We start from the raw sequence: 27,093 nt of genomic DNA on the forward strand, positions 1-27,093 counted from the left end.
CCTATTTGTCGTAGGGATGAGATAGTGAGTATGTTTTGACTAGTGAATGTGGGCAGTCCATGGTAAACAATTTGATGGATCTCTGTGGATCACATTATCAGAATCACTGGACCTCCCTAATGAACCAGTAGTTCCTGTGGACTTACCCAGTCTTGTACCACTGCTCATCATTCAACACTTCCTTGGTTTTGTTGGTGTCTGCCCAATACCCCAGCATGACACAGTAGCCCCGAATCTGAAGCTCTCCTGCGCTGTTTAATGGGACGATTTGCCCTGTATTAGGATCCTCAATTTTTGCCTGCAATGCCGAGAAAAGCAGTTTTATAATGAGATGATAGGAGAAGGGGGAATAACTGAGATGATTAAAAAGACAAGGTATATATCAGGGGTATCCAATCTTGGCAACTTTAAGACCTGTGAACTTCAACTCCCAGAATTCCCCAGCCAGCCATGCTCCCCTGATGTACAGTATAGCCTTGGATGGGATCCAAGTGGAAACTGCAAAGGGTGATACCAGAACTTGTGGCAAAGGGATCAATCACCTCTGTGTGTGGTAAAATATATCCTACGGTCTCTGTTTTCTGTGCAAAGGTGTCTTGAGGGAAGCCCATGAAAGTGACTGGACTATTCTCTGTTGTTCCATACACACCCTGCAAACCATAAAAGAAGGAAACACTGGGTGAGTTTGAGAAACAAAACCAACAAGGAGGAAATTCCCAAAAAAATCAGAAACAAACTATAAGCAGAGCCATAAAAACATTTCAGAGCTGTGTGTTTCACTCTTGCCTCAATACATGTCATATGATATATGACGCATATACATATAATATGTAAGGAGAAATTATTTTGAAACTTAGAAACATTTTAAAAGCTTGTTTTAATACTGTGGTGATTAACTATTTAAAAGACTGAAAAATGCCACAAAGGAGGTTTATCCTTAACTATCTAAGAACATGACATATGGTCCTGATAGTTAGACCTGTTTTTTGACTACTGTAATTAGTCAAATTAGAAAATTATTTTGTAGAAAACAGGCTTTGCAATACCAATGCTGTAGGTACAATCTGCATAGAGTACATTTAGCCACTTAGAATGGGAAATAACTTCATTACTTCTGGTTCACAGTCCATAGATATGTTTGGGGATCCCAGACAACCTCTAACTCTTCGAATTTGTTTAAGTAATAGAGCTGCTTTACTAAAAATAAAAGATAATAAGTGGACAGGATCTGTGTGCTTTTTCATCTGTTCTTATGCTCAATGGTAAGCATACTCTGTAGGGGCTCCACTCCCATGGAACAGCCCTCTCCTTAAGGCAGGGATGGTCCCCACTTTCATAGTTGTCGGGAAAGTGGTCAAAATCTGGCTGTTCTGGTTCCACCAATCTTTCTTAGTTAAGATATCTAAGTTTGAATCATTTATTGTCTCGATAAACTGAGACTTATCTGAAATTTGTTAAGGATTGAAACAAATCAAAATACAATTTGAGCAAAAATAAAAAACTTAAAACATTAGCTTATTTTGTGCTTTTCATGGTGCCATCCTTGTTTGGATCACTGCACAGGTAATTTTTTGCAAGGACTAAAAAGGAGTTGATGGTGCCACAGGATTAAGGTCTTGGAGAATAAAAAGAGGGTTACAGCTATCCCTCTTTACTTGGGAGCTCACTAGACATGCTAGATTGTGTTTGATGGGAAATAAAATTATGGACTAGAGAGAAATTTAGGTTGTTTGGCCTGATACAAATAGGAATGGATGGGGAAGTGCTGTCAAGGGAATCAGAAGCACTCTCTGGAACTCAGTGCAAGAGTTTTTCTGTTTTGGATAGGCCAACTTGCCACAGTCAACTCGCTGCAGGACAATTCAATAATTCAATAACATTATTGTTCTGGAACCTGAATCAAGATGCTTTGTAATTCAAGACCAGACAGGGACAACTCAACAAAGATGGTTATAAAACAAATATTTAATCTAGGAATCCTTAACAGAAACTTACATTTCTGAAGATGCATCCAGAAGCTGTACATTTGTTTATCTTTGTAGGTAAAATCATTAATTCCTTCACATCAACTTCTAGCATGAATTAAGACTGTGTCTGTCCTCCGGTGATCCCATGCTTATCTCAGACAAAGACATTCCAAACTGCTGGCATGTAGCCAGGATATCCTGTGATGAACTTAGTAGCCCCTCCTACTGACTTGTTAACATGGGATTCACTGAATAGCTAAACTACATTACCCATAAGCCATCTCTTAAGGAGACAGCACTTAACCCTATAAATGCCAAACATTCTAACATATAGTTCTCATCTAACTGGCTGATACAGAACAATTATTTAAAATAATTTAAAAAATATTCTAATTTTTGTCAATTACATTTCATTTGTCCTTCCTTTGGCTTCCTTTATTGAATGTTTCTGTCCCACCATTTCAATGATATTAGTGTAACTCTTGCTCCATGGTGAATTATCCTGCGGCAAGTTGTCCTAGGACCTAGACCTATCAAGAGCAAAGTGTTTTAGCTCAAGCTCTTGCCATAGACAAAATGGCATTCAGAAATTTTAAGGCTGGATAGGTAGTCCTCGACTAACAACCACGACTGGGACCAGGATTTCCATTGTTAAAGAAGGTGATTATTAAGTGAATCATGCCCCATTTTACTACCTTTTTTGCCACAGTTGTTAAGCGAATCACTGCAGTTAAGTGAATCATGCGGTCATTAAGCAAATCCATTCCCCCCCCACTCATTTTGCTTGCTGGAAGCTGGCTGGAAAAGTGGCAAATGGGGATCATATAACTCTGGAATGCTGCAACTGTCATAAATACATGCCAGTTGCCAATTTTGATCATGTGTCTGGGGAGGGGGGAAAGCTGTGACAGTCATACGTATGAGAACTGGTTGTAAATCACTTTCTTCAGTGACATTGTAACTTTGAGCAGTCACTAAATGAATGGTTGTACATCAAGCACTACCTGTCTGACCACTTTTCTGTTCAATAGCAGAGTGAAGACTTGGATCAAGATGCGAATTAAGGGGACAAAATAGGTAATTTCACTGAAGTTTCTTCAAAATGGAATTGAGAGAAATTATTGGAAGAAACTATTTCTATCAACTGATTAGCGAAGTCATCAGCAGTATGTGGAAACAGCAGTTTCTATTCATATTACAAAGAGTTGTGCTACCTCTATTGGCTACAAAGAAGAAGACAAGTTTTATTACTAGCCTGCATGCTACTTTGACACAAATGATATTTATATTTAAAACCATGTTTAAGTTCAGTTTTTTAAAAAAAACCTAGCTAAAAACATTGACTTAAGAGAAAAGGGCAGAACTGGCCAGAAAACAAGAATAATGTTTGAACTTCAAAGGCTATGTAAAAAACAGAGGGGAATAAAATAATAAACCAAAGGAAGTATTTAAGGAGGATGGAGCCAGCTACCAAAGCTTGTCTCATTTTGCACTTTGGGATGGATTTAATTATCCCTTCTAATAACATTGGGTATTTGTCTAGACTTGAAACACCAATGTTCTTTCCAGTCCTCTCTTGGCAATCTCCTCTTACTTCCCCCAACAATCATTTGCTTGAAATCAACTGGGTTACAGTCTGTTCTTTGGGACTATGTGCCAGGTCCCTAAGGACCAAGTCTCCTTTTGCCCTAAATTTGGAAGGTCCAAGTTAATTTTAAGGGTAAACACCTTTTAGACTCAGCTGCGCTCAATTTCTGCAAGGTAAAAGTGGCAGGACCCAAACCTGCAAGAAAAGCCCTTCACTCTAATGCATCACTGGGAAAAAATATGCTAGATACTGCATGATGAGGGAAAATCCATTACACAAGTTCAGAGGAATTTTCCATTTTTATTGTTGTTTCTTCATATGATCTGTAACTGAATCCAAGCTCAGTGTCTGCATTTAAACATCGTTGGATCCTCAAGTCCAGACTTATGTAATTATCTATACTTTCAGATATGTTTATTTATTTGATTACGGTATATTGGAGTATATACTTTGTAGTAAATCTGAAATCAAAGTAACACTATAGTATTTTTGTTTACCTGGAGGTTTGCATTTTCACATGCTCTGAAGAAAAAAGTAAAGAAATACACTATGTGTCTTTCTGTCTGATTGTAAGATCTGAGCTGCAGAAAGAATCTAGGAAGCACACTGATGGAGAAAACCAACAGTCCCAATACTAGAAGATGGTGTTCCATCATCAAATGAATCCTGCACAAACTTCTCTTAGTCTCCTATGAAAATCATCTTGAAAGTGATTATCACCATGTCTTGTGACAGTTAAATGTTATGAGTTAATTCAGGTTTATATGAAGAAATGTTTTCTGTTTCCTCTGAAAATTTGTAGTACACCAGAGAGGAAATGGATTTTCCCCTCTACCTGCTTACTTTGTTCCACGCAGGTGTTTAATAAATTCTACCCAAGCTTTCCTGTCCACTGCAATGTTTTATCTTTCCTCAGAGGGAAAGGTAATGCAACCTCACCTACAAACATCATTTTTGGGTGGCTGGGTTCAGTGGTGTGCTAGACCTAGCTTGTATTGATCATTGAATTTTCAGGAATTTTGTGAGCTGCTTGAGAACAGAGCCGAGCACTTAGTGTGCTGATCAGCTGTTCCATGGCATGGCAGGAGCAATGGAGTCCGCAGAACCAGTTCTTAAACACTGGCTAGGTTCATACAACACATTAGACTAGGCTAAAATGGATTGTGGTACAGGATTTGTGGGAAGCCCAGTTATTAGCCAAGTATATGATCCAAGCCGTCATCTTATGTTTAAGTACAGCATGTGAACACAGCAAGTGGGTTTTTTAAGCTTGGATTTAAGACTCAGGATGTTGTGTGAGCCAAGTTCCCATAAATCGGGTCTTCTCCCCCTCTAGCCAGGCCAGACCACTGAAAGCCAACCTCCTGCTATTTTTCTGTCTTGGTGGCTTGGAGTATAAATTTATTTCCAGAATGAGTAGCATTCCTGTGGTTCATCAATCTTTCTTTGGTACTGCCTGAGTTTTAGAAATGTTATCTGGCAGCTGCCACAGAGAGGCATGTGACATTAACTGGCTATTTTATCAAGGGTTTCCAAACCTTTTGCCTAATAATGAATCAACTTGTCTGAAACTGGGAGGAAGACAGGCAGTTACAGGGAAGGGAGAGTAGGAACACTTCTTTGCCAAATGGGCAATAAAACTCACAAAGGCAGAAAAATCAACTGAGAGGAAGAAGTTTGGGAACTAGAGCAACGTTAGCCTAACTTACCTTACCATACCACACCACCTGGTAAGGTAAATTAGGGTAAAGTTGCTCTAGTTCCAGAACTTCTTCCTCTCAGTTGATTTTTCTGCCTTTGTGAGTCTACAACTCGCAAAATGAGCAGCCCTTGAAGTTCTTGGCTTGTACCAAGAGAAACCACCCTTGTTGCATTGTTGTGATGCCCATTAGGGTCCTCAATCCCCCAAAATGTCTGTTGACTCATGGCCAGCCCAAAGTTGTCCATTCTTTTCTTTTATTGTTTAACATTCTGGCAGTGGCTCTCTAGATGTTCAAGTTGGGGTCTTATAACCCATACCTGCAGAAGACAGAATTGAACCTGAAACCTTTTGTGTGCCATATACCTCTTTGGGTCCCTTAGTGCTCTCTTGCAGACATTCCATTACCCAACTAGATAATATCAGATGTTACTTAGTTTGGTAATGAAACATCTGCAAGGAAACCGCTAAGCTTAGAGAGTGCTAAGACCCATAGTTCAACACTGAGCTACAAATATTCTATCAGTGATCGCTTCTTCCCAGGTCCTTATGGAGTTCCACATCTGAAAGGCACCAAGGTGGGGATGTTTGAACTAGAATGTGAATAATTTCAGTTTCTAGTGTTCAATAGTGAGCTAATGAAAAAAGCGTCATTAAAGATGGATAATACAGCCATACAGATAATGTTAATCCTCTGTTGGGCAAAAATCTGCACTGTTCATGCTAACACTAATGAAAATCCTTTTAAAAAAGATGGAGTAATAAGGACAATCAACAGCTAAACTAGTAAGTCCAAAACAGCCTTGAGCTTCAGTACCGCTACACTCTATTTCTATATTTTTGATGTGGCTGTCTGTTTATTCGTTGAGAATCACCGTAGAGAGGCAAATGGAAATCCAACCTTCATAAATTATTAGCCATTTGATTCATGTTTTGTAGTGTAATAGATGTTTACAAAATGTTCATTGATTAAGAGAGAGAAGTTTGAGGTGCAACCTTACCTATCCTCAGATGTCCTCTTACTTTGGTCCCCACAGGACATTTAAATCAAAAGACTGAACAGAGGTCCAGGAAAGTGTGGGATTTGTTGCTGTGGAGAAGAGGGCTCCTGGACAATGAAGTCATTGGCACATACTGACCCCATGCTACCTGAAATGTTCTGGCAGGAATTATAAAAACCATGATGTTGTGAGAATCACTGACTCTTCTCTTTCCAGTTCTTACTCATCACCAGTAAAGAACTGCATAATGGGTGGTGTGCAAACTTAAATCCTGCCAATATGCCACTGAGGAGTTCAGGCACAAACATAAAAGAGTTCAGAGGCTCTCCCTCATGTCAAAACCAATTCTGAAGCCCGCCTTCTGCAAAGCATGTTCCTGAGATAAAAGGAGAACTCAGGAAAATAATGTCTTTCTGAGTGCCGCATATATATTGACAGCCAGCTGAATTCTCATGGTTATCTCGTTTTGGCTTAAAGTCCTTAATAGATACATTCTGAATGGAAGGTATTAATTATTTGACCTCTAGAGAGTCACAGCAGAAGCTCTGCTTTTCTAAGTTTGTAGTTTTTACCTTGGAGGGGAAAAAAATCAAACCATCATAACTGGATTAAAACTGCTTAGGTCTCCAATATTCGCTAAATAAATTACAGTTTGAATAATAACTTTATGATGCACACATATCTGTGGCCTTTTTGTTAATGCGTCAGGTTCTACTTTATATGTATTTTGAAGTAATTTCATTGTAGGACTCCAATTGGTTACCATGATCTTTGGCTGGAATGCCCTCTTGCTTCGGCCCACTGGTTATTTTGTCTTGGGCTGCTTGGGTTGCCAGCTCCCTTCTAAAGGACATGGACAGGAAGGCCACAGGGTACAGTGAATGGTTGGGCCTCAGTTCCAGCAGTTTCACCCGTGGCAGGGTCAATCAATTTGGCCTGATAAGGAATAATAGTTGGGGTTGGCTTTATTTACTAATCTATAAAGAAAATGGACCATATGACCTACTCTTACATCATCTACTAAATCAAAAGGCAACTGCATCTGCATAGGAGTAAAGACTCTCCTGGCCAGATCTTTCTGAAGGTGTAAAGAATGCCAGGCTAAGAGGAGAAGTATTTTGTTCCTGTCACATCAACCTTTATAAGATATCTGGGTACCTTGCAGCTTTCACCTGAGCAATCTTGTAGCTGAAGTAGCACAAAGGCCTACACACCGAAATTCAGCACAATAAACCATATGAGGCATCTGAGAGAAAACCAACCAGCTGAATGCTGAATTGGACCTTATGAGGATTAGGTACAAAGTATAAAGGGAGGACCTGGAAACTATGATATCAGAAAGTTGGAGCTCAAAGAACCATCAATAATCAGTTTAAAAGCAAGCCAGAAACTCAGTTCAAGTTAAGTATATTCCAGACCGGGATACAGAAATGAAGTACGCCACAGATTGCAAACCAAAAGCTGGCAGAAAAACAATAAATAGACCGTAAAAATTAATGGTTTGAAAAAAGGGAAGAAGAAAAAACAAAGGGTATGTCACAGAAGTGAGGTTTAGAGCAAGCAAGAGGATAAGTAGCTCAGGATAGTTTAGCTACACATGGACGTAATTAGTAGAGATAGCATCCAAGCTGTGGGGTTTTCACCTCCTCAGCTCTCTGCCTCTGGGGGTTGAGAGACTTGACTTCTGAGATTTTTAGAAACATTACATAGCTCCTTTGCCTCCCAGGCAGCCCAGAATTATGCCCTCAGATTCACAAACATACCCCAAATGAAATATCTTCCTGTTCAAAGGATCCTTTGAAATGTACTTCTGCAAAACAACCTTGGCTATCAGTCTACAAAACAGTATACAACGTGGCCTCAGTGACATCTCTCAACAATGGAAAAAAACCAGAAAAAAGAGAGACCTTCTTGTATATAATCTGTCCTCTGTGTCCCAAGCCAATCCCTGGATTTTCTCCCTTTATTGAGCCTGTCTCACTTCTGTAAACAACTCAATCAGCTGGGCTTTTGTAGCCTGCTTTGGTAGGGAAGTCTCAACAAGCTCACATTCTCACCTCTGTAAACAACTCAATCAGCTGGGCTTTTGCAGCCTGCTTTGGTAGGGAAGTCTCAACAAGCTCACAGTTGTATGTGAACAGAGGCCAGCAGTTTACTGCAGTCAATCTTTGGCTGGAGACCCGCCCCAAATGTTCCATCTACACAGCCTCCAGCCTCTGCTGCTTCTTAGTCTCTCTTTTTCTTTCCCTGCCAACACCTACAAAGCCCAAAAGAGGTAAAAACCAGAGGACTTTGATTTCTTCATTTTGTCCATGCCATCGTTACTCATCTCTAGTGAGTCTGGCATCTATTCCTCTCTGCTGTATTACTGTTTTTAATGCCTGCTCATTAGACTGAAAACAGCCTAATATGGTAACTTTATGCCTTTTAATATGGAAAATATGGAAAAAAATATGGGGAAAACGTTAGCCAAAACATACTATGCCCCATTCTTTGCTTTTAGAGAAACTGTATATCAAATACAGGGAAATAAGAAAATCATACTTCTATGGGAATAAGGAAATATAAGTCACCTTGGGCAAGATGGGCAGCATACACGTTTGATAAGTAAATAAGGAACTCATACTTCTCTTGGTTCAGAGAGCAAGCTAAGGTCAATCAATAGGAGAGAATTACTAATACTAATCAGTAGGCAGAATACAGAATAGCAGAGTTGGAAGGAACCTTGGGGGTCTTTCTCCCGAACTACTCCTACTCCCCAACAGGAGAGCCTACACCATTCTGGACTCATATGAAAGAAACAACAAAAAACTCTAAAATCATAAAGCAAAAGGAGAAGTAAAATAGATTAAAAGGGAAAGGAAGACTAATGAAAATAAGGGAAAATAATGAAGGGAATTAAGCATCCTTACAAATTATCCCCAAAGGTCAGGAGTTCTACTGAGGGACAACTGTAGTGTTTAATAATAATAATAATAATAATAATAATAATAATAATAATAATAATAATAATAATAATAATAATAATAATAATAGTAGTAGTAGTAGTAGTAGTAGTAATAGTAGTAGTAGTAGTAAAGTTGGAAGGGACCTTGGAGGTCATCTAGTCCAACCCCCTGCTCAGGCAGGAAACCCTATACCATTTCAGACAAATGGCTGTCCAGTCTCTTCTTAAAAACTTCCAGTGTTGGAGCATTCACAACTTCTGGAGGCAGGTTGTTCCACTGGTTAATTGTTCTAACTGTCAGGAAGTTTCTCCTTAGTTCTAGGTTGCNAGTTTACTGCAGTCAATCTTTGGCTGGAGACCCGCCCCAAATGTTCCATCTACACAGCCTCCAGCCTCTGCTGCTTCTTAGTCTCTCTTTTTCTTTCCCTGCCAACACCTACAAAGCCCAAAAGAGGTAAAAACCAGAGGACTTTGATTTCTTCATTTTGTCCATGCCATCGTTACTCATCTCTAGTGAGTCTGGCATCCATTCCTCTCTGCTGTATTTCTGTTTTTAATGCCTGCTCATTAGACTGAAAACAGCCTAATATGGTAACTTTATGCCTTTTAATATGAAAAATATGGAAAAAAATATGGGGAAAACGTTAGCCAAAACATACTATGCCCCATTCTTTGCTTTTAGAGAAACTGTATATCAAATACAGGGAAATAAGAAAATCATACTTCTATGGGAATAAGAAAATATAAGTCACCTTGGGCAAGATGGGCAGCATACAAGTTTGATAAGTAAATAAGGAACTCATACTTCTCCTCTTGGTTCAGAGAGCAAGCTAAGGTCAATCAATAGGAGAGAATTACTAATACTAATCAGTAGGCAGAATACAGAATAGCAGAGTTGGAAGGAACCTTGGGGGTCTTTCTCCCGAACTACTCCTACTTCCCAACAGGAGAGCCTACACCATTCTGGACTCATATGAAAGAAACGACAAAAAACTCTAAAATCATAAAGCAAAAGGAGAAGTAAAATAGATTAAAAGGGAAAGGAAGACTAATGAAAATAAGGGAAAATAATGAAGGGAATTAAGCATCCTTACAAATTACCCCCAAAGCTCAGGAGTTCTACTGAGGGACAACTGTAGTGTTTTATTATAATAATAATAATAATAATAATAATAATAATAATAATAATAATAATAATAATAATAATAATAATAATAATAATAATAATAATAATAATGAAGTTGGAAGGGACCTTGGAGGTCATCTAGTCCAACCTCCTGCTCGGGCAGGAAACCCTATATCATTTCAGACAAGTGGCTGTACAGTCTCTTCTTAAAAACTTCCAGTGTTGGAGTATTCACCACTTCTGGAGGCAGGTTGTTCCACTGGTTAATTGTTCTAACTGTCAGGAAGTTTCTCCTTAGTTCTAGGTTGCTTCTCTCCTTGCTTAGTTTCCACCCAGTTGCTTCTTGTCCTGCCTTCAGGCGCCTTGGAAAATAGCTTGACCCCCTCTTCTTTGTGGCAGCCCCTGAGATATTGGAACACTGCTATCATGTCCCCCCTCGTCCTTCTCTTCATTAAACTAGACATACCCAATTCCAGCAGCCGTTCCTTATATGCTTTAGCCTCCAGTCCCCTAATCATCTTTGTTGCTCTTCTCTGTACTCTTTCTAAAGAGTCTCAACATCAACCTATGTTCTTTTACAAATTAGAATGAAGTTACATTTCCATCTGCTGATTTCCAAAACCCTGTTACCCAGGAACACTAAGCACAATGCGTATATTTCACAGCACTTTACAAAAACATAGTTATACTAATTCTTGTATTCCCACTATAAAGAGTAGAGTAGTTTTATTACACAATGAGGGACAGAGAATTCAAGTTGGGAGCTTAGCTTGTTGAAAATGCTCTGCGAAGTCAACTGCTAAGAGATTATATGAATTACTGACTTTGCAAGTAGAACAGACTTTTAAATATTACATGATGGCAGGATAGACAAACTATATTTCTAGATGTTCTGAGCCATCTCTCTATGGTCATGCTTTCTGAAAGTTTATTAAAGACAATATTTAATATCTTCAGAAAATCAGATAATTGCCTATTCCTGTATTACCCTGTCTCTGATGCTTAAGTTTTCATCAACTGCTTTCTCACAGTTAAATATAATTCTTGCTTATTTAACAATTATTTTCTGAAGTATCCTTTTTATTTCTATAAATTTTAAATCAAAATAACTAACTTTTTAAAGTGTAATTTGTTTGGAGTGAAGCAGTAGATCATGTTATCTGCATTTTACCTTTCTCTTTCAAAATTAGGGCAACAGTATGGATTAACTTCTAAAGAGGTTAAGTATTGTAGTCATCTAGTAATATAACTGGACATTTCTATCTTTGCAATCTGTGATCCTCAATATATATTTTATAGTATTATTAATTTGTTTTCATGCCATCTGTCTATCAAGTGGCCATAGGCTCAAGGATATTGTCATAAGATTGCTATCATTGCCAAATAGATCATTTAAAGATATTTCAAGATTCTATTCACTTTGAAAGACATTAGAACGTTCTAAGTACAGGTCTCTGGAAGAGAAAAATATTTTGCAGCAAATAAAATTATTGCAACAACTGTGTATATTAATAATAAAAGAAATGGAAATGAAAATGGCAAACAGAAGAATTTTGAGTTAGCAAATAAGCTGAGAAAATGGCTAGTTTATAAATTAAAAAAAGAAAGTGAAGAAAAATATGATATTAAAATTACAAATTGGGAAAACCATGGTATCAGATAAGTATTCAAAGAATATTTCATCAATATTACACAAAATGGTACAAAGGAGAAGAAATTTCCCCAGCAGAAGTGGGAGGGATATTTAAAGAAACAAAATTAACCAAAGGAAATGGATAAACAAAAAGAGATGGTGAATGGACCCATAACAATAAGGGAAGCTGTCAATATATAAAAAAAGATTAAAATAGGGAAAGTGTCTGGATCACATGGACTCCCAGCTTCGTATTATAAACATTGTGATGATGAACTGTTTTAACCTTTAAAAAAAAAATCTTTTCTTTTAAAGAAAAGTTAAAAAACAGAATAAGGGAAAAGGAAATATATGAAAAACTAAGAAAAATGAATATAGGAAAAAAGATATTATGATTTAATCTTAAAGAGAGAGGTGAGATTATTTGTTTGTATGTATCTGCTATAAGAAAGACTGCAAGTCATTTTTCTTTTCTTGTTTCTACCTATATATCTTTCTTAGCTTCTCACTTAATTCCATTTTCTTTTCTTTAATTTTTTTTTTAAATTTCACTTTATAATATCTCTTATTCTTGTGAAAATTCTTAATAAAACTACGATGTAAGAAAAGAAAATTCTAAGTTCATCTGGAAATTTGATGAAGCAATTGCATTGGAATGGCTTGCATTGGAGGGCCTGCATACGATGTGAAGAAAATGAACTAGTGTTTAGGAAACAGGGGTTTTTCTTTCCCTTATTCTTTCCTACAAGCTTTGTGATCTTCCCTCTTCCCTACAACTTGTTCAGGAGAATCTTCCAACTCTGCAGACCAAAGGCTAAAGTATACAGGGGCAATAGAAAGGGAAATCGCTCCCATTCTTCAGGTTGAACCTATTCTACTGAAAATATACATTTTAGTAGACAATATTAAGTGATCAATAGAGACCCAAATTGGACTAATGGCTCTAAGGCTATAGGCCAGAAAGTGGGAGACTGTGAGTTCCAGTCTGGCCTTAGCCATGAAAGGCAGCTGAATGACCTTGAGCCAGCCACTTTCTCTCAACCCAACTCACCTTACAGGATTGTTGTTCTGGGGAAAATAGGAGAAGGAAGGTTTGTTGGATATAATAATAATAATAATAATAATGATGATGATGATGATGATGATGATGATGATGATGATGATGATGATAATAATAATAGTAGTAGTAGTAGTAGTAATAATAGTAATAATAATAATAATGAGGAGGAGGAGGAGGAGGAGGAGGAGGAGGAGGAGGAAGGGACCTTGGAGGCCATCTAGTCCAATCCCCTGCTCAGGCAGGAAACCCTATACCATTTCAGACAAATGGCTGTCCAGTCTCTTCTTAAAAACCTCCAGTGTTGGAGCATTCACAGCTTCTGGAGGCAGGTTGTTCCACTGGTTAATTGTTCTAACTGTCAGAAAATTTCTCCTTAGTTCTAGGTTGCTTCTCTCTTTGGTTAGTCCGCTGCCTTGAGTTCGCTGCCTTGAGTTATTTGTAAAAATAATAAAGGCAGGATAGAAATAAATATTAACAAAGTTGCTCTAATCAGAAAAAACCCCAAAGGGGGGCATATAGTGCACAAAGAATAAAGAACATTAATCTTTATGTAAGCCATGGGGAATTGCACTCACAGAAACCAATAAATGTGTATGATGAAATATATTATGAGATTTTCCCCTCAATGTGCTTTTCATGGTGAGGGAATTCAAATTGCTTCTTTCTAGAAGGCATGGTTCTTATACCCGTCACTTTAAACCGAACAAGAAATCTCACAATACCTAAAGAATCAAGGACCTGGGGACAGCCTTAATTTCTGTGCACATAGCTAAGGAAAATTGAAATTCCTGCAAGTGATATACAGTACATTATTTTTTCAGATAATTTGCTTGAAAAGAAAACATCACCAGCACTAAAGCCATGAAAAGAGAAAATCAGGCATCCTCTCTGTCTGCTTGATTCAAAGGGTTAAAGTCACACCAGGTTCCTGAAAACAGTTACTTCCAAGCCAGCATCTGGCTACTGCTGCGGTTAGTGGGAAGGATTTTCTTTTTGATAGCATTATAAATAGGGCTGTGTTCAACATGCTGCAGACTTACTTTCTCTTTCATTCAAGCTTCTCCCTCCTCCTGCACATCTACCACAGCTCTGTAGACATGGACCCATCAAATCTCTTGCTCAAATTCACCGCCTTGCTTATATGTCTTCTTCCTGTTCTTCAGGCCTGTCCTCAGAATTGTCACTGTCATGGAGGAGACCTCCACCATGTCATTTGTGACAATGTTGGATTGAGAAGGATTCCCAAAGTGGCCGAGCAGACCCGGCTTCTCAATCTACAGAGGAACAATTTCCCTGTGCTGCCAACCAATGGTTTCAGAGAGATGAAAAATCTTGTATCTCTTCACCTCCAACATTCCCACATCAAAGAAATTTCCAGTGGAGCTTTCCGGGGTCTGAAGCAGCTGGTCTACCTTTACTTGTCAAATAATGACATCAGTACCATAAAGATGGGAGCCTTTGATGACCTGATAGAACTTACTTACCTCTACCTAGATCATAACAAGATATCTGACCTGCCCAAGGGGCTCCTCTCTCCACTGATTAATCTTTTCATCCTGCAGCTAGGTAACAACAGGCTCAGAGAGCTGAGATCAGGAGCCTTCCATGGTACTAAGAACCTTCGCTGGCTCTATCTCTCTAATAACTCCATCTCCTCCATCCAACCTGGGGCCTTGGAGGATGTGGAAAACCTAGCCATATTCCACTTGGATAAGAACCAGCTGAGCACCTACCCAGTGGCTGCGATGAGCAAATTAAGGGTGGTGGAAGACCTCAAGCTCTCAAACAACCCAATAAAGTTCATTCCAGATTTAGCCTTCCAATCTTTTGGAAGGTACATGGAGACTCTCCGCTTGGACAACATGGGATTAGAAAAGGTAAGAATTTCTCAGAGCTTTCTGTCTTCTTTTGTATAAATGTATACATTTGTCTATTTGTCAAATCCTGTCATTTGTCAGCATAACCAAGAAATAGGGGATGAATTCTATACAGGCAGGGACAGATTCAGTCCATACCTCAAAGGGAAACTCTCAAGCACAACCTTTTGTTTTCTCTAACAGGAATGAATGCTACTATCATTATTCTGAGTTTTTCCTTATAATCCAATTTGGGAATTGGGCTGGGGGGAGGAAATAGAATACTACAATTAGAGAAAACATTGCAGGAGAATTAAAACTTTACCTTTAAGTTATATGGGGTTCTAAAAATGGATCTATCAGTGGTGGAAAATATATAACTCTCAATCAAAGGGGGGGGGGGAAGTCTTTCAAAACAGAAGTTAAGTTACAAAGAAAGGAATGGCCCATTTCCTCCCCCCATAGACAGTCTGTGTCTGCCTTGAAATAGTTCTTTACATGTCCTCAGAAACTGGAGACATCTTCTGACGGGCAAAGAGAATGGGACCAAATTGGACTATTATGCCTGGTCACAATTATGGTGAGGAGACCCAGAAGAATGGAACTGAGGAAAAGGAGAAAACCCCTGCTTCTTTCCTTTCTGTTCACCCTTGGTACTGTAGTATCAGAGCTGAAAGACTAAGGGACCATCACTTTTCAATAACACAGTCTCTGCTGGTTTTAAAGAGGAAAGATGAAAGCAAAAGGATAGAAGACCTTAAATCGTGTTTCCCAGCCTTGGCCACTTTAAGATGTTGTGTACTTTTAACTCCCAAAATTCCCCAGCCAGCATGTCTGCAAACAGTAATCAGATAACAGTATGAAGGCAAAACTAAAAGAAATGTTTTTCTGGAGCAAAAGGCTACAGTTACACAGGTATTACTTGTCCATTTAATAAGCTGTACACAAAACCATTAGTCTCTGTCAGAGAAAAGTGCTTATAATTAGCAAACTGGGAGTCAAGTACATAGCTTTTTATTCAATAAAAGTAGTTCTCCATATTTAGATTCTGAGGAATTAAACTAATCTGGGCAGGAAAAAACCAGCAAACACACATTCTCTGTCTTGCATTGTGCTTGTTCGCTTGTTTACTGTATTTATTTTACTTATCAAATTTATATTATCACCTATCTCGGTCCTCAACTTACACGTTTTTTCTTTCACTGCAAGAGAAGCTAAACAAATTGTTTTGCTGTCCTTCACTTTCACAATTTTGTTCTTTCCTCCATACCTGCTACTCATTTCATCTCCTCTTTTCCTTGCTGCCTTTATCTCATCTATGAAATATTGTTTGTGAGCATTCATCCATCAGTCTTTGTTTTATATAGTAGCTGGCATACTGCTGACCTAAATAAAGGAAATAATTATAACCTAGTTTTCTTTTCTTGAAACAAATTACACACACACAAACACACACACAAATGGACCGAGTTTACATTTCATGCTACATATGATTTGCCTAACTGTAATAAGCAAATATTTTATTACAGTCTTAGATGAGATTTAATCATGATTTATTAGTTAAGGGCTCTTCCTCACATCCCTAAAACTGGTGTATGAATATACCTAATAACTTTCCTGCAATGTCCTCATGAGCTTAAATCTTACTAGCAAGTGATAAATCTAGTACTGTATCTAGAAACAGAATCTGATATTTTTTATCTTTTTCTCCTTAATGCTGTTCCATTTATTCCTTGCTTTCTCTCTTATATTTCATATAAGAACATGTGCATATGTGTATACATGCATGTACATGTGTATACATAAAAATAGATGTAGAGAATGTGTGTGTGTGTATGTATGTATGTATGTATGTATATAAAACTAGCATTGCCCAGCTGACAAAGCCCAGCTGTCTTTCCCAGTTTAAATTGGCCATAAGCCTAGTGTTCTTGCCTTCAAAAGATGAAGGCAACACCACCAGAATTAGGCTCATGCTGCAGTTAGGGTGAGATTACATTACATTACAATACATACACATACTTGTATTGAGAGAGAAAAGAGGGAGGGAGGGAGGGAGGGAGGGAAGGAAGGAAGGAAGGAAGGAAGGAAGGAAGGAAGGAAGGAAGGAAGGAAGGAAGGAAGGAAGGAAGGAAGGAAAGAAAGAAAATTTGTGAGGAGAATAGAATAGAATAGAATAGAATAGAATAGGAATAGGACCTTGGAGACCTTCTAGTCCAGCCCCCTGCTCAAGCAGGAGAACCTATACCGTCTCAGACAAATGACTGTCTAGCCTCTTTTTAAAAATTTCCAGTGATGGAGCGCCCACTATTTCTAGAGGCAAGCTGTTCCACTGGCTAATTGTCCTCACTGTCAGGAAGTTTCTCCTTAATTCCAGGTTGCTTCTCTCTTTGATCAGTTTCCAACCATTGTTTCTCATCTTTTCCTCTGGTGCTTTAGTGAATAACGTGACCCTGTCGTCTTTGTGGCAGCCCCTCAAATAGTGGAATACTGCTATCATGTCTCCCCTTTTCCCTCTTTTCTTTAGACTAGCCAAACCCAAATCTTGCAGCCGTTCTTTGTATGTTTTAGTCTCCAGGACTTTGATCATCTTAGTTGCTCTTCTCTGAATTTTTTCCAAACTCTCAACATCTTTTTTTGTGATATGGTGACCAAAATTGGCTACAGTATTCCAGGTGTGGTCTTACTAGGGTTTTATAAAGCGGTACTAATACTTCGCATGATCTTGATTCTATGCCTCTGTTTATACAACCCAGGATTGTATTAGCTTTTTTGGCTCCTGCTGCACACTGCTGTGCAGAGAGTTAAGCTCTGTTCTTAAAATACTGGGTTGACCACTTGCTGGTAAAATGTAGTGACTTTCAAAAAGAGGTGGGTGATAGTACAGCCTGGAGAACACTGGAGACAGGTAAACTGAGCACATGCAAGGATCTACCTCTTTTTTTTCCTCCCCAATCTTATACTTTATTAAGGAGGATTTGTTTATTGATCATCCCTCAAAGAAAACCTCACAGCACGTCACAAAGAAGTCCTTTCTCTCTGGAAAGTTAGAGGGATGTTCAAGTAAGCAACAAAATATTCCCCGTCTTCTTAATGAATGAATCATGTCCCTCGTGCAAAACCATGATATATGAGAATCTGGTTGTAAATAGGAAATGGAATGACCTCATGTTGGCTATACTATGTCCCTGATGGAACAAGAAACCACATTAAAGAGAAGCAGCAGGGTGGAAGCCTTCCAGGTGAACAAGAAGTACTATTTCCAGCAGCTTTAGTGCCATGCTGAAGTTGTCCAAGTGCATTAAACCAGCAAAACAATCATCCCCCAGAAGCTCAATGAATGGATAACACAAAGTGAAGGCAGAATGAAAAGCTTAGTAAATTAGAATGCTAAGAAGCAAAATAAAGTCCAGACATACAGTAGGATGATAGATTTTAAAGCTGGTAGCTAGAAAGTGGAGGGAACTTGAATGGGAAGAATTCATTCATGGCCAAAATAAGAGATTTTTTGATGATAGCATAGATCTTTCTTCATTTACAAAATCTTAAAAACTTGCTCACAATTCTGTGCATTTTGGAAGAGTGTGTGGGAATTTTGGAATAGAATTAATGAGAATCTGAATATAATCATAAAAAAGGTCTCACATAACAGATATATATGAAACAATAAAGCGTTTCCAAAAGACTTCTGTGGAAAAAGGCATTGTGCACAATAAAATAAAGAAAATGAAGCAAAAGTATTATTCTAAACAAAAAGATATTCAAGAATGAAGAAATGTGCATTGCATGAATGACTTCTTGCAATGCAGAATCATTGATCACATTTTGATCTTCACTGTATACCAGCACTTTGCCTTTTTCAGTATCAATCATTATGATTTCCCTTTTTGTCTTAAATGAATGAGACACAAAAGCAGCCCAAGGGAAAGCAAAAGTTATCTTAGTGACATTATGACCACTGAGTTGCAATATGAAGTTGCAATTCACAGGTATTTTATTGTTTCATTTCCCAATATGGTGATTTCAACAAGATCCCAACAAAGTAAGTACACTGGAGACATTCCAAGCTCTAATGCAAAACTTTATTGGGCACATCATACCGGCACTAACGAGTTGAAAAACAACTTTGGCATTTTGGCACCAGAACAATAAATTAAAAGTATAAAAACTCCCCTTCCCTCTGACAGTGCAAGTCATATTCTCCAATTAAGCACAAAATAATTGTTATGAGAATAATCCTTTGTTTCCTAGCAACAATCTTAAATAGCCTTTCTTCCCAGACTAAGCTACTCCACATACATTCCAATGATTCCCCTCTCCCACCTGTGACTATTGGCAAGATACAAGATAACAATGGCTGAAACAAAATGAGAATTTTTGAAGTTTGACAGCTATATCCTATTCTTCTACCTGTAAAGGCATTTTATTATTGTTTCCTCCACCTGATCTTATTCTACAGTAGTTACAGAATAACAGAATTGGAAGGGATCTTGGAGGTCCTACTCCAACCCTCTGCTCAAGCAGGAGACACTATATCATTATGGACAAATGGTTATCCCATTTAAGGAAAAAAAAACCTCCAGTGATGAAGCACCCAAAATTTCTGGATTTTTTTAGTACCAGCCACATATGATCACATTATCCTAGAAACCACTAAGTATGTTGGAAGTTTCTAAGATATGGTATCTTCCATGCTACTACAGTAGGATGAAAAGCCTGTTTGGTCTAGTGCAAGGGTGTCAAACTGCCAGTCCGCGGACCGGATGCGTCATGCCGAAACCATGCCCACCCCATTGCCAGCAATGGAGAAAAAATCACGATATGTCGTGACATGTCATGTGATGTTGTGAGTTTGACACCCCTGGTCTAGTGGCTAAGAAAGTAAGAGACCATGAGTTCAAATCCTGCCTTGGCTATGAAAACCAGTTGCATGATTTTGGGCCAATCACTCTTTCTAAGCCCAAGTCACCTCACATGGTTCTTGTTGTCAGGAAAATAGGAGGAAGGTATCTTAAGTATGTTCGTGGTCTTAAGTTATTTGTAAATATAATAAAAGTGGGATATAAACAAATAAAGCAAGTCAGAGGCAAGATATCCATGCTCTTGTGGTAACGTAAAAAACAACTCCTTCCTCTTAGATTTTCCTGCAGGATTAATCTTCAAACTTACATGCTTATTCTGCTTTGGCTTAGAAAGTATATATACTTTTCCAGGACAAACTGGTAGCACTAAACTTCACAAGTACCTATTTCTCACAGCAAATTTTTGATCACTAAGTATCTCTTCTCAATGCATATAGTCAGTAGCTAGCTGAATTTTCTTTTAACATGACATCATTTTACAAGTGGATGACAGACCTAATGAAAAAGAATTGTTTTAATCACTTAAAACAATTATTAAAGGCTTTAAGTGATATGTTTTATGCATAACATGGAAATAATTCTGCAGCACAGTGAATTAGCCTGAATCAGCCCCAAGGCAATAGTCAAGCTAGAAAGTTTTCTTTAATTATTAATTCTATTGCCAATACATTACCGTTGACAGATTTTAGCAAGTATGGTTAGGATCTTGTGCAAAATAATGTAAATTATTTATATGTATTTGTTAATATTTATATGTATTTATATGTAAGGGTGTAGGTATATACATAGGCTGTATATAGCAGGTTTATATGTGTGTTATGTATGTGTACACTTTTGAGAGCAGGCAACAGAATTTCATTTTTAATGTGTGCCAGTGTGCCCACAGTAAAAAATGACAATAAAGGTTATCTTATCTCTTATCTAAAATGATTAATCCATTCTACCAAGAAGTTCCTTAGCAGGGATTTACTATCATATTCCACATCTTTGGTATATTTTGTTCTAATGAAGTAGAATATTGTCAAAAGAGATTTGTGAAGCTATCCAATACACACAGTAATATTCCAAGTAAAAAACATTGGTTGTTCTCACTTTAAATCATAGTTTCAAGTGGGCTTTTTTCCCAAACAAATCATAGATTATGGTCATCATAATTTTAACAATTGGGTGAAAATGACTAATTGTGACTATGGAAAAGTAGAATCAAAACCGTCTCTTGGCCACATTTATGATACATAACACAAGGAATTCAGTTCCAGGAGAGTGAATACACAACATAAATACACAGTGGTATTTATAAATACACATACAAGCCCCTGCAGTTTTCTTGGCAAGGTTTTTCAGAAGTGGTTTGCCATTGCCTCCTTCCTAGAGCTGAGAGAATGACTAGCTCAAGATCCATCTGGCTTTGTGTCCAAGGTGGGGCTAGAACTCAGTCTCCTGGTTTCCAGCCTGATGTCTTAACTACTACATAAAACTAGTTCTGAGTTTCTATTTCTGTAGCGAAGAGTGAAAATGATTTACCAAGAATCTGCACTAGGTTTAATTTGCTTTGTGTGTAGAGCCAACTGAATCAGGTCTCATCCTCCCAAGTTCTTGTCTGCAAAAATTAGAAAATTGGATTTATCTCTTATCTTTTAGCTGTACTATAATATTATATCTTTTAATTTGGAATAACCCTTTGGAATTTTTTTCTCAACATATTTCTGGAATTTCTGAGAGATCTGTGACAAGCTAATTCCATCTTACATTTTTTCTATATATTTTAATGTTTTTGTTTATTTTAACCAAACTGCTATTTCATAATTTGGGCAGTTCTGTAATTCATCTTCTACAATATTGAGTTTATGCTAATTTAATCTTAAAAAAATTAAAACGAGTTAATTTTATCTTGTCTTTTAAAAAATAGATCTTGATTTTATTGTGTGATTGGATTATCGCCCAAGAAAAGAGTGAATACTCTGAATAGATATACCTCTATAACACCAGGAAGCAGCTTTATACAAATATTTTCAAATTTTGTATATTGAGCTTCTTAACTGCCAGAAAGGTAACATAGGTTGCCTGCTCCCTGTCTCTTCCACAGCTTGAAGTTAAGGATGGATGCCCAGTAAGGCAACCGCATGAAAGACAAATGATGGCTGTAAGCAGTGCTTTTTTTCTAAAAAAAAAAAAAAAAAAAGGTGCCAAAACTCACACACGTCATACAACCCGCCTTGCCTACCCTAGAAGGTTCCATCCAAAAAAGGTGCCGGAACTCCTTTCTGGGCGTTCTATGAGAAAAAAAGCCCTGGCTGTAAGAATAGGAAGCAAAGGTTTGAAATCTCCTATGAACCCAGTCATTTTCTACTTACACAAAGGAGTCAGAATTACAGCATTTTTGCCTCTGAAATGCAAAATGAAGATTTATAGGTTAAAATATAACTGTTTAAAGGATCAAACGATCTTCAATTGGCTAAAAGGTTTAGATATCTGCTCTCACATCCGTCATGAAAAAAGATGCTACCAACAATTAACATAGAATCTGCTGGGATTCATTCAGTGATGGTTCACAGAAAAAATTCAGGTAGGTACAATTGGAAATTCCTTAATGTTAATTATTCAGCTGTTACAGCAAACCAGTATTTTGAATAATTTGATTTTGATAATGGTATCAGATTAGAAGAGATGTATATTTTATTGTTAAAGTGCTGGAATGGGAGAAGAGCTCTCTGATATTCAGATGTTAAAAAGATGTGTGATCTGAAAAATGGGATGGGAACTTAGAGGATTTTCTGGAATATTTAGCTGCTTTTTGATCAAAAGTGCAACTATTCTCTCTTTCCTCCTTAATCAGACTTTTTGTGAAAAGATAAAAAAGGACTGAAGCAGCAGTGGGAAAACACAAGGGACATCCATGGAAGATTATGAGGTTTATAGTCTGCTAATCCTTGATAAATTTCCATATATGAAGTAAGAAGCTTATAAGACAAAAAAACCAACATTCTAGTAGAACCTTTGTGTATATTTTATTTGCCTGAAAAAACATCAAGTGGGCAGAATAAAAGTATTATGGAAGTCATAATCAATAAGTTCATATCTATATAAATGACTTCCAAGAGAGTGTGTGCTATGTTTATAACAATTATTGCAAACTAAATAAATACTGAGAGATAGGCTTAGCAGAAAAAGAGTAGGAATAGCTGTCTTAAGTCCCTTATTTTTGCCATCCTAATTCCACAGGAGAACTAAATTTTTGAAGCCAAGACTTTAGGATGTAAACATTTTGATTCTTCAGCATTAATGAATAACCAGTGAGGACCAAGAGACAGGGGAGAGGAATCTGAGCATCTGGAAATTCGCCTTGCTGCTTCTACATGAATGCCAAGTGTAACTTTCCATTGGGAGTTCACTGGATTCTGACCAAGTCTGCAATCCTTTTGAGTCTCCACAAATATTCTTCTCTCTATATAGGGCAACTGGATGCCAGAAAGGATTTCAGTTCTAGAAGCCAAAAAACCTTTTTGCTGGTTTAGGATGAAGCAATGTCTAAAAAGAAATGGGAGAAGTTGAAGAACACCTTTCCTTTAAAACAGTAAAGGGCACACAACCAAAGAAAAGTATTTAGCAAACCGACAAGTTTTAGCCTTTCAACACATTCCCACCCATGTTGTTTCTTTTTTACCACAGTGGAGAACATCTCATACAACTCAATATTATGGTGTTTATTTCCTAAGAGTGATTACTGTATCTTCAAACAAATGGAAATGTGGACCATTTCATATGTTAGGCAGGTGACTATCAGGACCTGTCATTGTTCCTTGGCATATATGATTTTTTTTCCATATATTTATAGTATATCCCATGAGGTAGATTTGCATCAAGGAACGTGTTGTGTGAAGTAGCAGAAAGTGGAAAGAGTGTTCCATTTGGTCTCGTCTCCTGACTCCCATCTCTTAAAATGTCTCCTGACTCCCATCCCCTAAACAACTGGACTTTGGGCTTTGGTTTTGCCTTCCCTCCCTTTAATTTTTAAAATTTTGGATCACTACCCAAAATTGACTGTTAGAGAATAAGCATGATTTTAACTTATTTACTGTTATTACTACCTGCTCCTCTGCCTCAGTTTTCAGATAAAGCATTTGTTGGAACAACCGCACTGAAGAATGTTCATATAGAGCACAACAAAATTTCCAGTCTACCTAGGAGTTTTCCATTCACTCGTCTTGAGACACTCTCCCTGTCCAATAACCCTTGGCACTGTTCTTGTCAGTTAGCACCTTTGCGCAGGTAAGAGTACTGATCTCACCCAACTTGCTAATTCCTCAAAAGTATTTTGGGGAGGGGAGAAAGGAATGATAGTAGTTAATGAATTAATAAAGGACATGAAAGGCCACACTGAAAATCTGTTTAACCATGTTCTCCTGGGTGATTCTGAGGATTTTTTTTTTTCTTTAGGTGGCTGGGATCTACCCGTACTCGCCCAGATGCAGTCTGTGCATCACCTCCTCAGACTCGAGGACAGCAGATTCGAGACACTTCTGCGCTCCGTAGCTGCAAACTTCCCTCTAAGAGATCCAAAAAAGGAAATCGCCATTAAGCAGGCAATTCAGGTTTTTTTCCAGAATTTTCAGTTAAATACCTGTCAACCCTTAGAGGTGGTCTAGACAAGAAGTGCCAACCATGACTAACACTATCTTATTGTAAGATTACAATAAGATCTTACAAATTTTGCAAGTCTGAAGGTACATTTCTCCCCCCTCATCTTTACAAGTCCATGAAACTAGGGAGGGTCCCTACTGAGACATATACTGTGCCCCATTTCTTCTGTGAGCTAAGCTGCCTTTTATCTGACCGTTACCTAATCTCCTCCTCTTTCTTTTTCTCCTATCACTCAAAAACATTCTCACAGATCATTACAATAACTCACCCCGTTTAGAACGCCAATGTAATTCTTAAGTTAGTGTGAATTGACCTGATTTGTCTCCAAAACAAAGCAACAGTTGAAAAACAGAGGAATTCTTTCTGAATACTTCTGAGTAAACCCCAATACTTTATTGTATGGTATGAAAATTAGCTTACCACAATTCTTGATATCTTAGGAGTTGTGAGCATAGAATACCATAATCAGTGAAAGACTGAAGGCAAAACTTGCTCCTATCATGAAGCAAGGAACTTTCTTCGGCCTCAATTTTTCTTCATCTACAGTATTAATGAATTATTTCTCTGGATTATTTAGAAAGGTTAAAGATTATATAAAGAATGTGAACTCCTTTGAACCACTGAAGGCACTAAACTATTTTCGTTGTTGTTTCTCTTGCTTAGAAGATCTCTTTTTCCCATGAACAGGATCCAGAAAAGTAAGTCCAGGTAACTCTTCACTTCAACCAACCAACCAGAAAAGTACTGATGCCTTCCAAGTCTTTCATCCTAAACAACTCCTTTCTATCAGAAACAACAAATCTGAAACATATCTATATCCTGCTACAGGCAGATTTCAGATGGAGTCTACCATACAGTTTCCCCCCCCCCCCATATTATAAATATTATTTTAAATGATACTTTTAGAAACATAAACCTATGATGACAAAGCTACAACAAATCAAATGAGATCTTGCCTGTATAATACTGTCATCTTTCTTGCTGTCATTCAGCCAGCCATTTGATCTCCAGGATTTGCCTTCCAACAATCAAGAAATGAACAGAAAGCATAAAAAGGTTCCCTGCATGTTAGAACATGTTAGTATTCTAACTGAAAGAATTGCATTAGTTTATTTTACTTTATTCATAGAGATTGTCAACATGGATAAAGCGATGAGAGTGTGCTAGATTAGATAAATGGTGTATAAGTTATTTACAGAAGCATCTTATGTAGAATATATCATTCAAAAGTTAGATCTCTGAGCTCAGGAAAGCCTAGAAATTGTATTTTGAGGGTGAAAGGGTGAGAAAAGAAGAACACTAGGGAATTCTCAATTTGCTTACCAAATTATAGAAGCTAAAACACAGGCTTAAAAAGCATAGCTTTTTTCCTTCCCACAGATCAATTTTAAACAGAATTTGCCTGAAACCATGAGGACCTGCATAGTGGCTCTGGTCTTTGCAGTGATCTTGTCTTCAACAATTTCACAGCTCGTTTCATTTCTAGGGTATTTGGATACCGAATGAATTATTTATCTAATTCTTAGTTAATTAAGAGATGATATCCTTATTTTTTGTTGTCTTCCATTTGTAACCCTTCTGTGTTTTCTCATTATGTCTTCTATATTTTTGCAACCTAAACCTTTAAACGAAGAAATATAAGGAGCAGCAATGCCTTTCTACTAGGAGCTATTTGTCTGGAAGCAAATTAAGAGAACAGTTCTAGGATAACAGGAATAATTATTTAATTCTTCAAATTATTAAAAAAAACTGGTAGAAAAAATAAGAATAAATGAATTTTAATTAATAGTGCTAGGTAGTGCCTTACATGTTTTGATTGGCGGTGTATGTAGCAAAATAGTTATACGTTACAGATTGGCTAACAAAATTAGATTTGTATTTCAAATCCATCCTCTATGTTATAAGAACTAAAAATAGATATATGACAAGTTTTTGACCTGATAAACTTAAGTAACATATGCTGTATTATTCTTAAGGTTCAGCTCATTGAACAGAGTATTTCTCCACTTGAGAAAGTTAAATGATGGCCCTGTATTTTTTAAAGAGAAAAGATGTATGATCTGTTCATAAAAAAGAGGAAGTTGGTGATTTACAATAGAAGAATCAAACTGAATAAAAGAGAATCAGGATATCTTATGAAATCAAAAACCTAAAAATGGAATTAGATTGTAATGCTACTGGTACTTATGATGAGAAAGGCCTATTTAGTGAAATGTGATTTAATTTCAATTTAATTCCAGTATACAGAGAAAACTGACTGCACAAGGATGTATTCCCCCTCCCAAATTAAAAAAAAAACACCTGTGAATAAGGTCTCTTTAATTTAAAAACAATATAACAGGCTGTCTCTCAAGAAACTTGACCTTCGTTCACTCTTCCTGTATTATTTAGTTAGCTATAGATTTAGAAGGGCCAATGTAAAATCTGATATATTAGCCAGCACCCTTTCTGCACCCACATAGGGTTTTCAGCCCATTTATAAAGGGTATTTTAACAGGCTGATGCAGAGAAGACTTTTCCTTTAAAGTAGGAAATTTGAAAAATGGGATGGAAGAGAACAGAGACATGCCAAAAAATGATAACTTCACTTTGTTTATCTCAGAAATATTGTTATAGTTGGCAAGATGACTGTGATTTATCATCAAGCGTTTTACAATACTACCATTTCAGTTTAATTGCATTTGTAATCCTAAAGTTTCATAAAAATATATAT

The 27,093-nt window shown here is 37.4% G+C and overlaps 2 protein-coding genes across 2 annotated transcripts in view; one reads left to right on the forward strand and one right to left on the reverse strand.

Moving 5' to 3' along the window:
- ACSF2 (acyl-CoA synthetase family member 2) overlaps positions 1-27,093 on the reverse strand; it is a 59,096-nt gene that overhangs the window by 3,964 nt on the left and 28,039 nt on the right. Inside the window, exons 11-12 of the mRNA XM_015811731.2 lie at positions 543-650; positions 147-298 (exon numbers count right to left, since the gene is read on the reverse strand). Of these exons, the coding sequence (XP_015667217.1) occupies positions 147-298; positions 543-650 (260 nt within the window). The remainder of the gene's footprint in view (positions 1-146; positions 299-542; positions 651-27,093) is intronic.
- On the forward strand, positions 14,119-24,327 carry CHAD (chondroadherin). The gene is made up of 3 exons (XM_015811672.1): positions 14,119-14,898; positions 23,845-24,008; positions 24,177-24,327. Exons 1-3 carry the CDS (start codon positions 14,119-14,121, stop codon positions 24,316-24,318), a joined length of 1,086 nt encoding a protein of 361 aa, XP_015667158.1. The 3' UTR covers positions 24,319-24,327.

Source organism: Protobothrops mucrosquamatus, unplaced genomic scaffold (genome assembly GCF_001527695.2).
Source record: "Protobothrops mucrosquamatus isolate PMUCROS unplaced genomic scaffold, P.Mucros_1.0 scaffold_52, whole genome shotgun sequence".
Classification (NCBI taxonomy): domain Eukaryota; kingdom Metazoa; phylum Chordata; class Lepidosauria; order Squamata; family Viperidae; genus Protobothrops; species Protobothrops mucrosquamatus.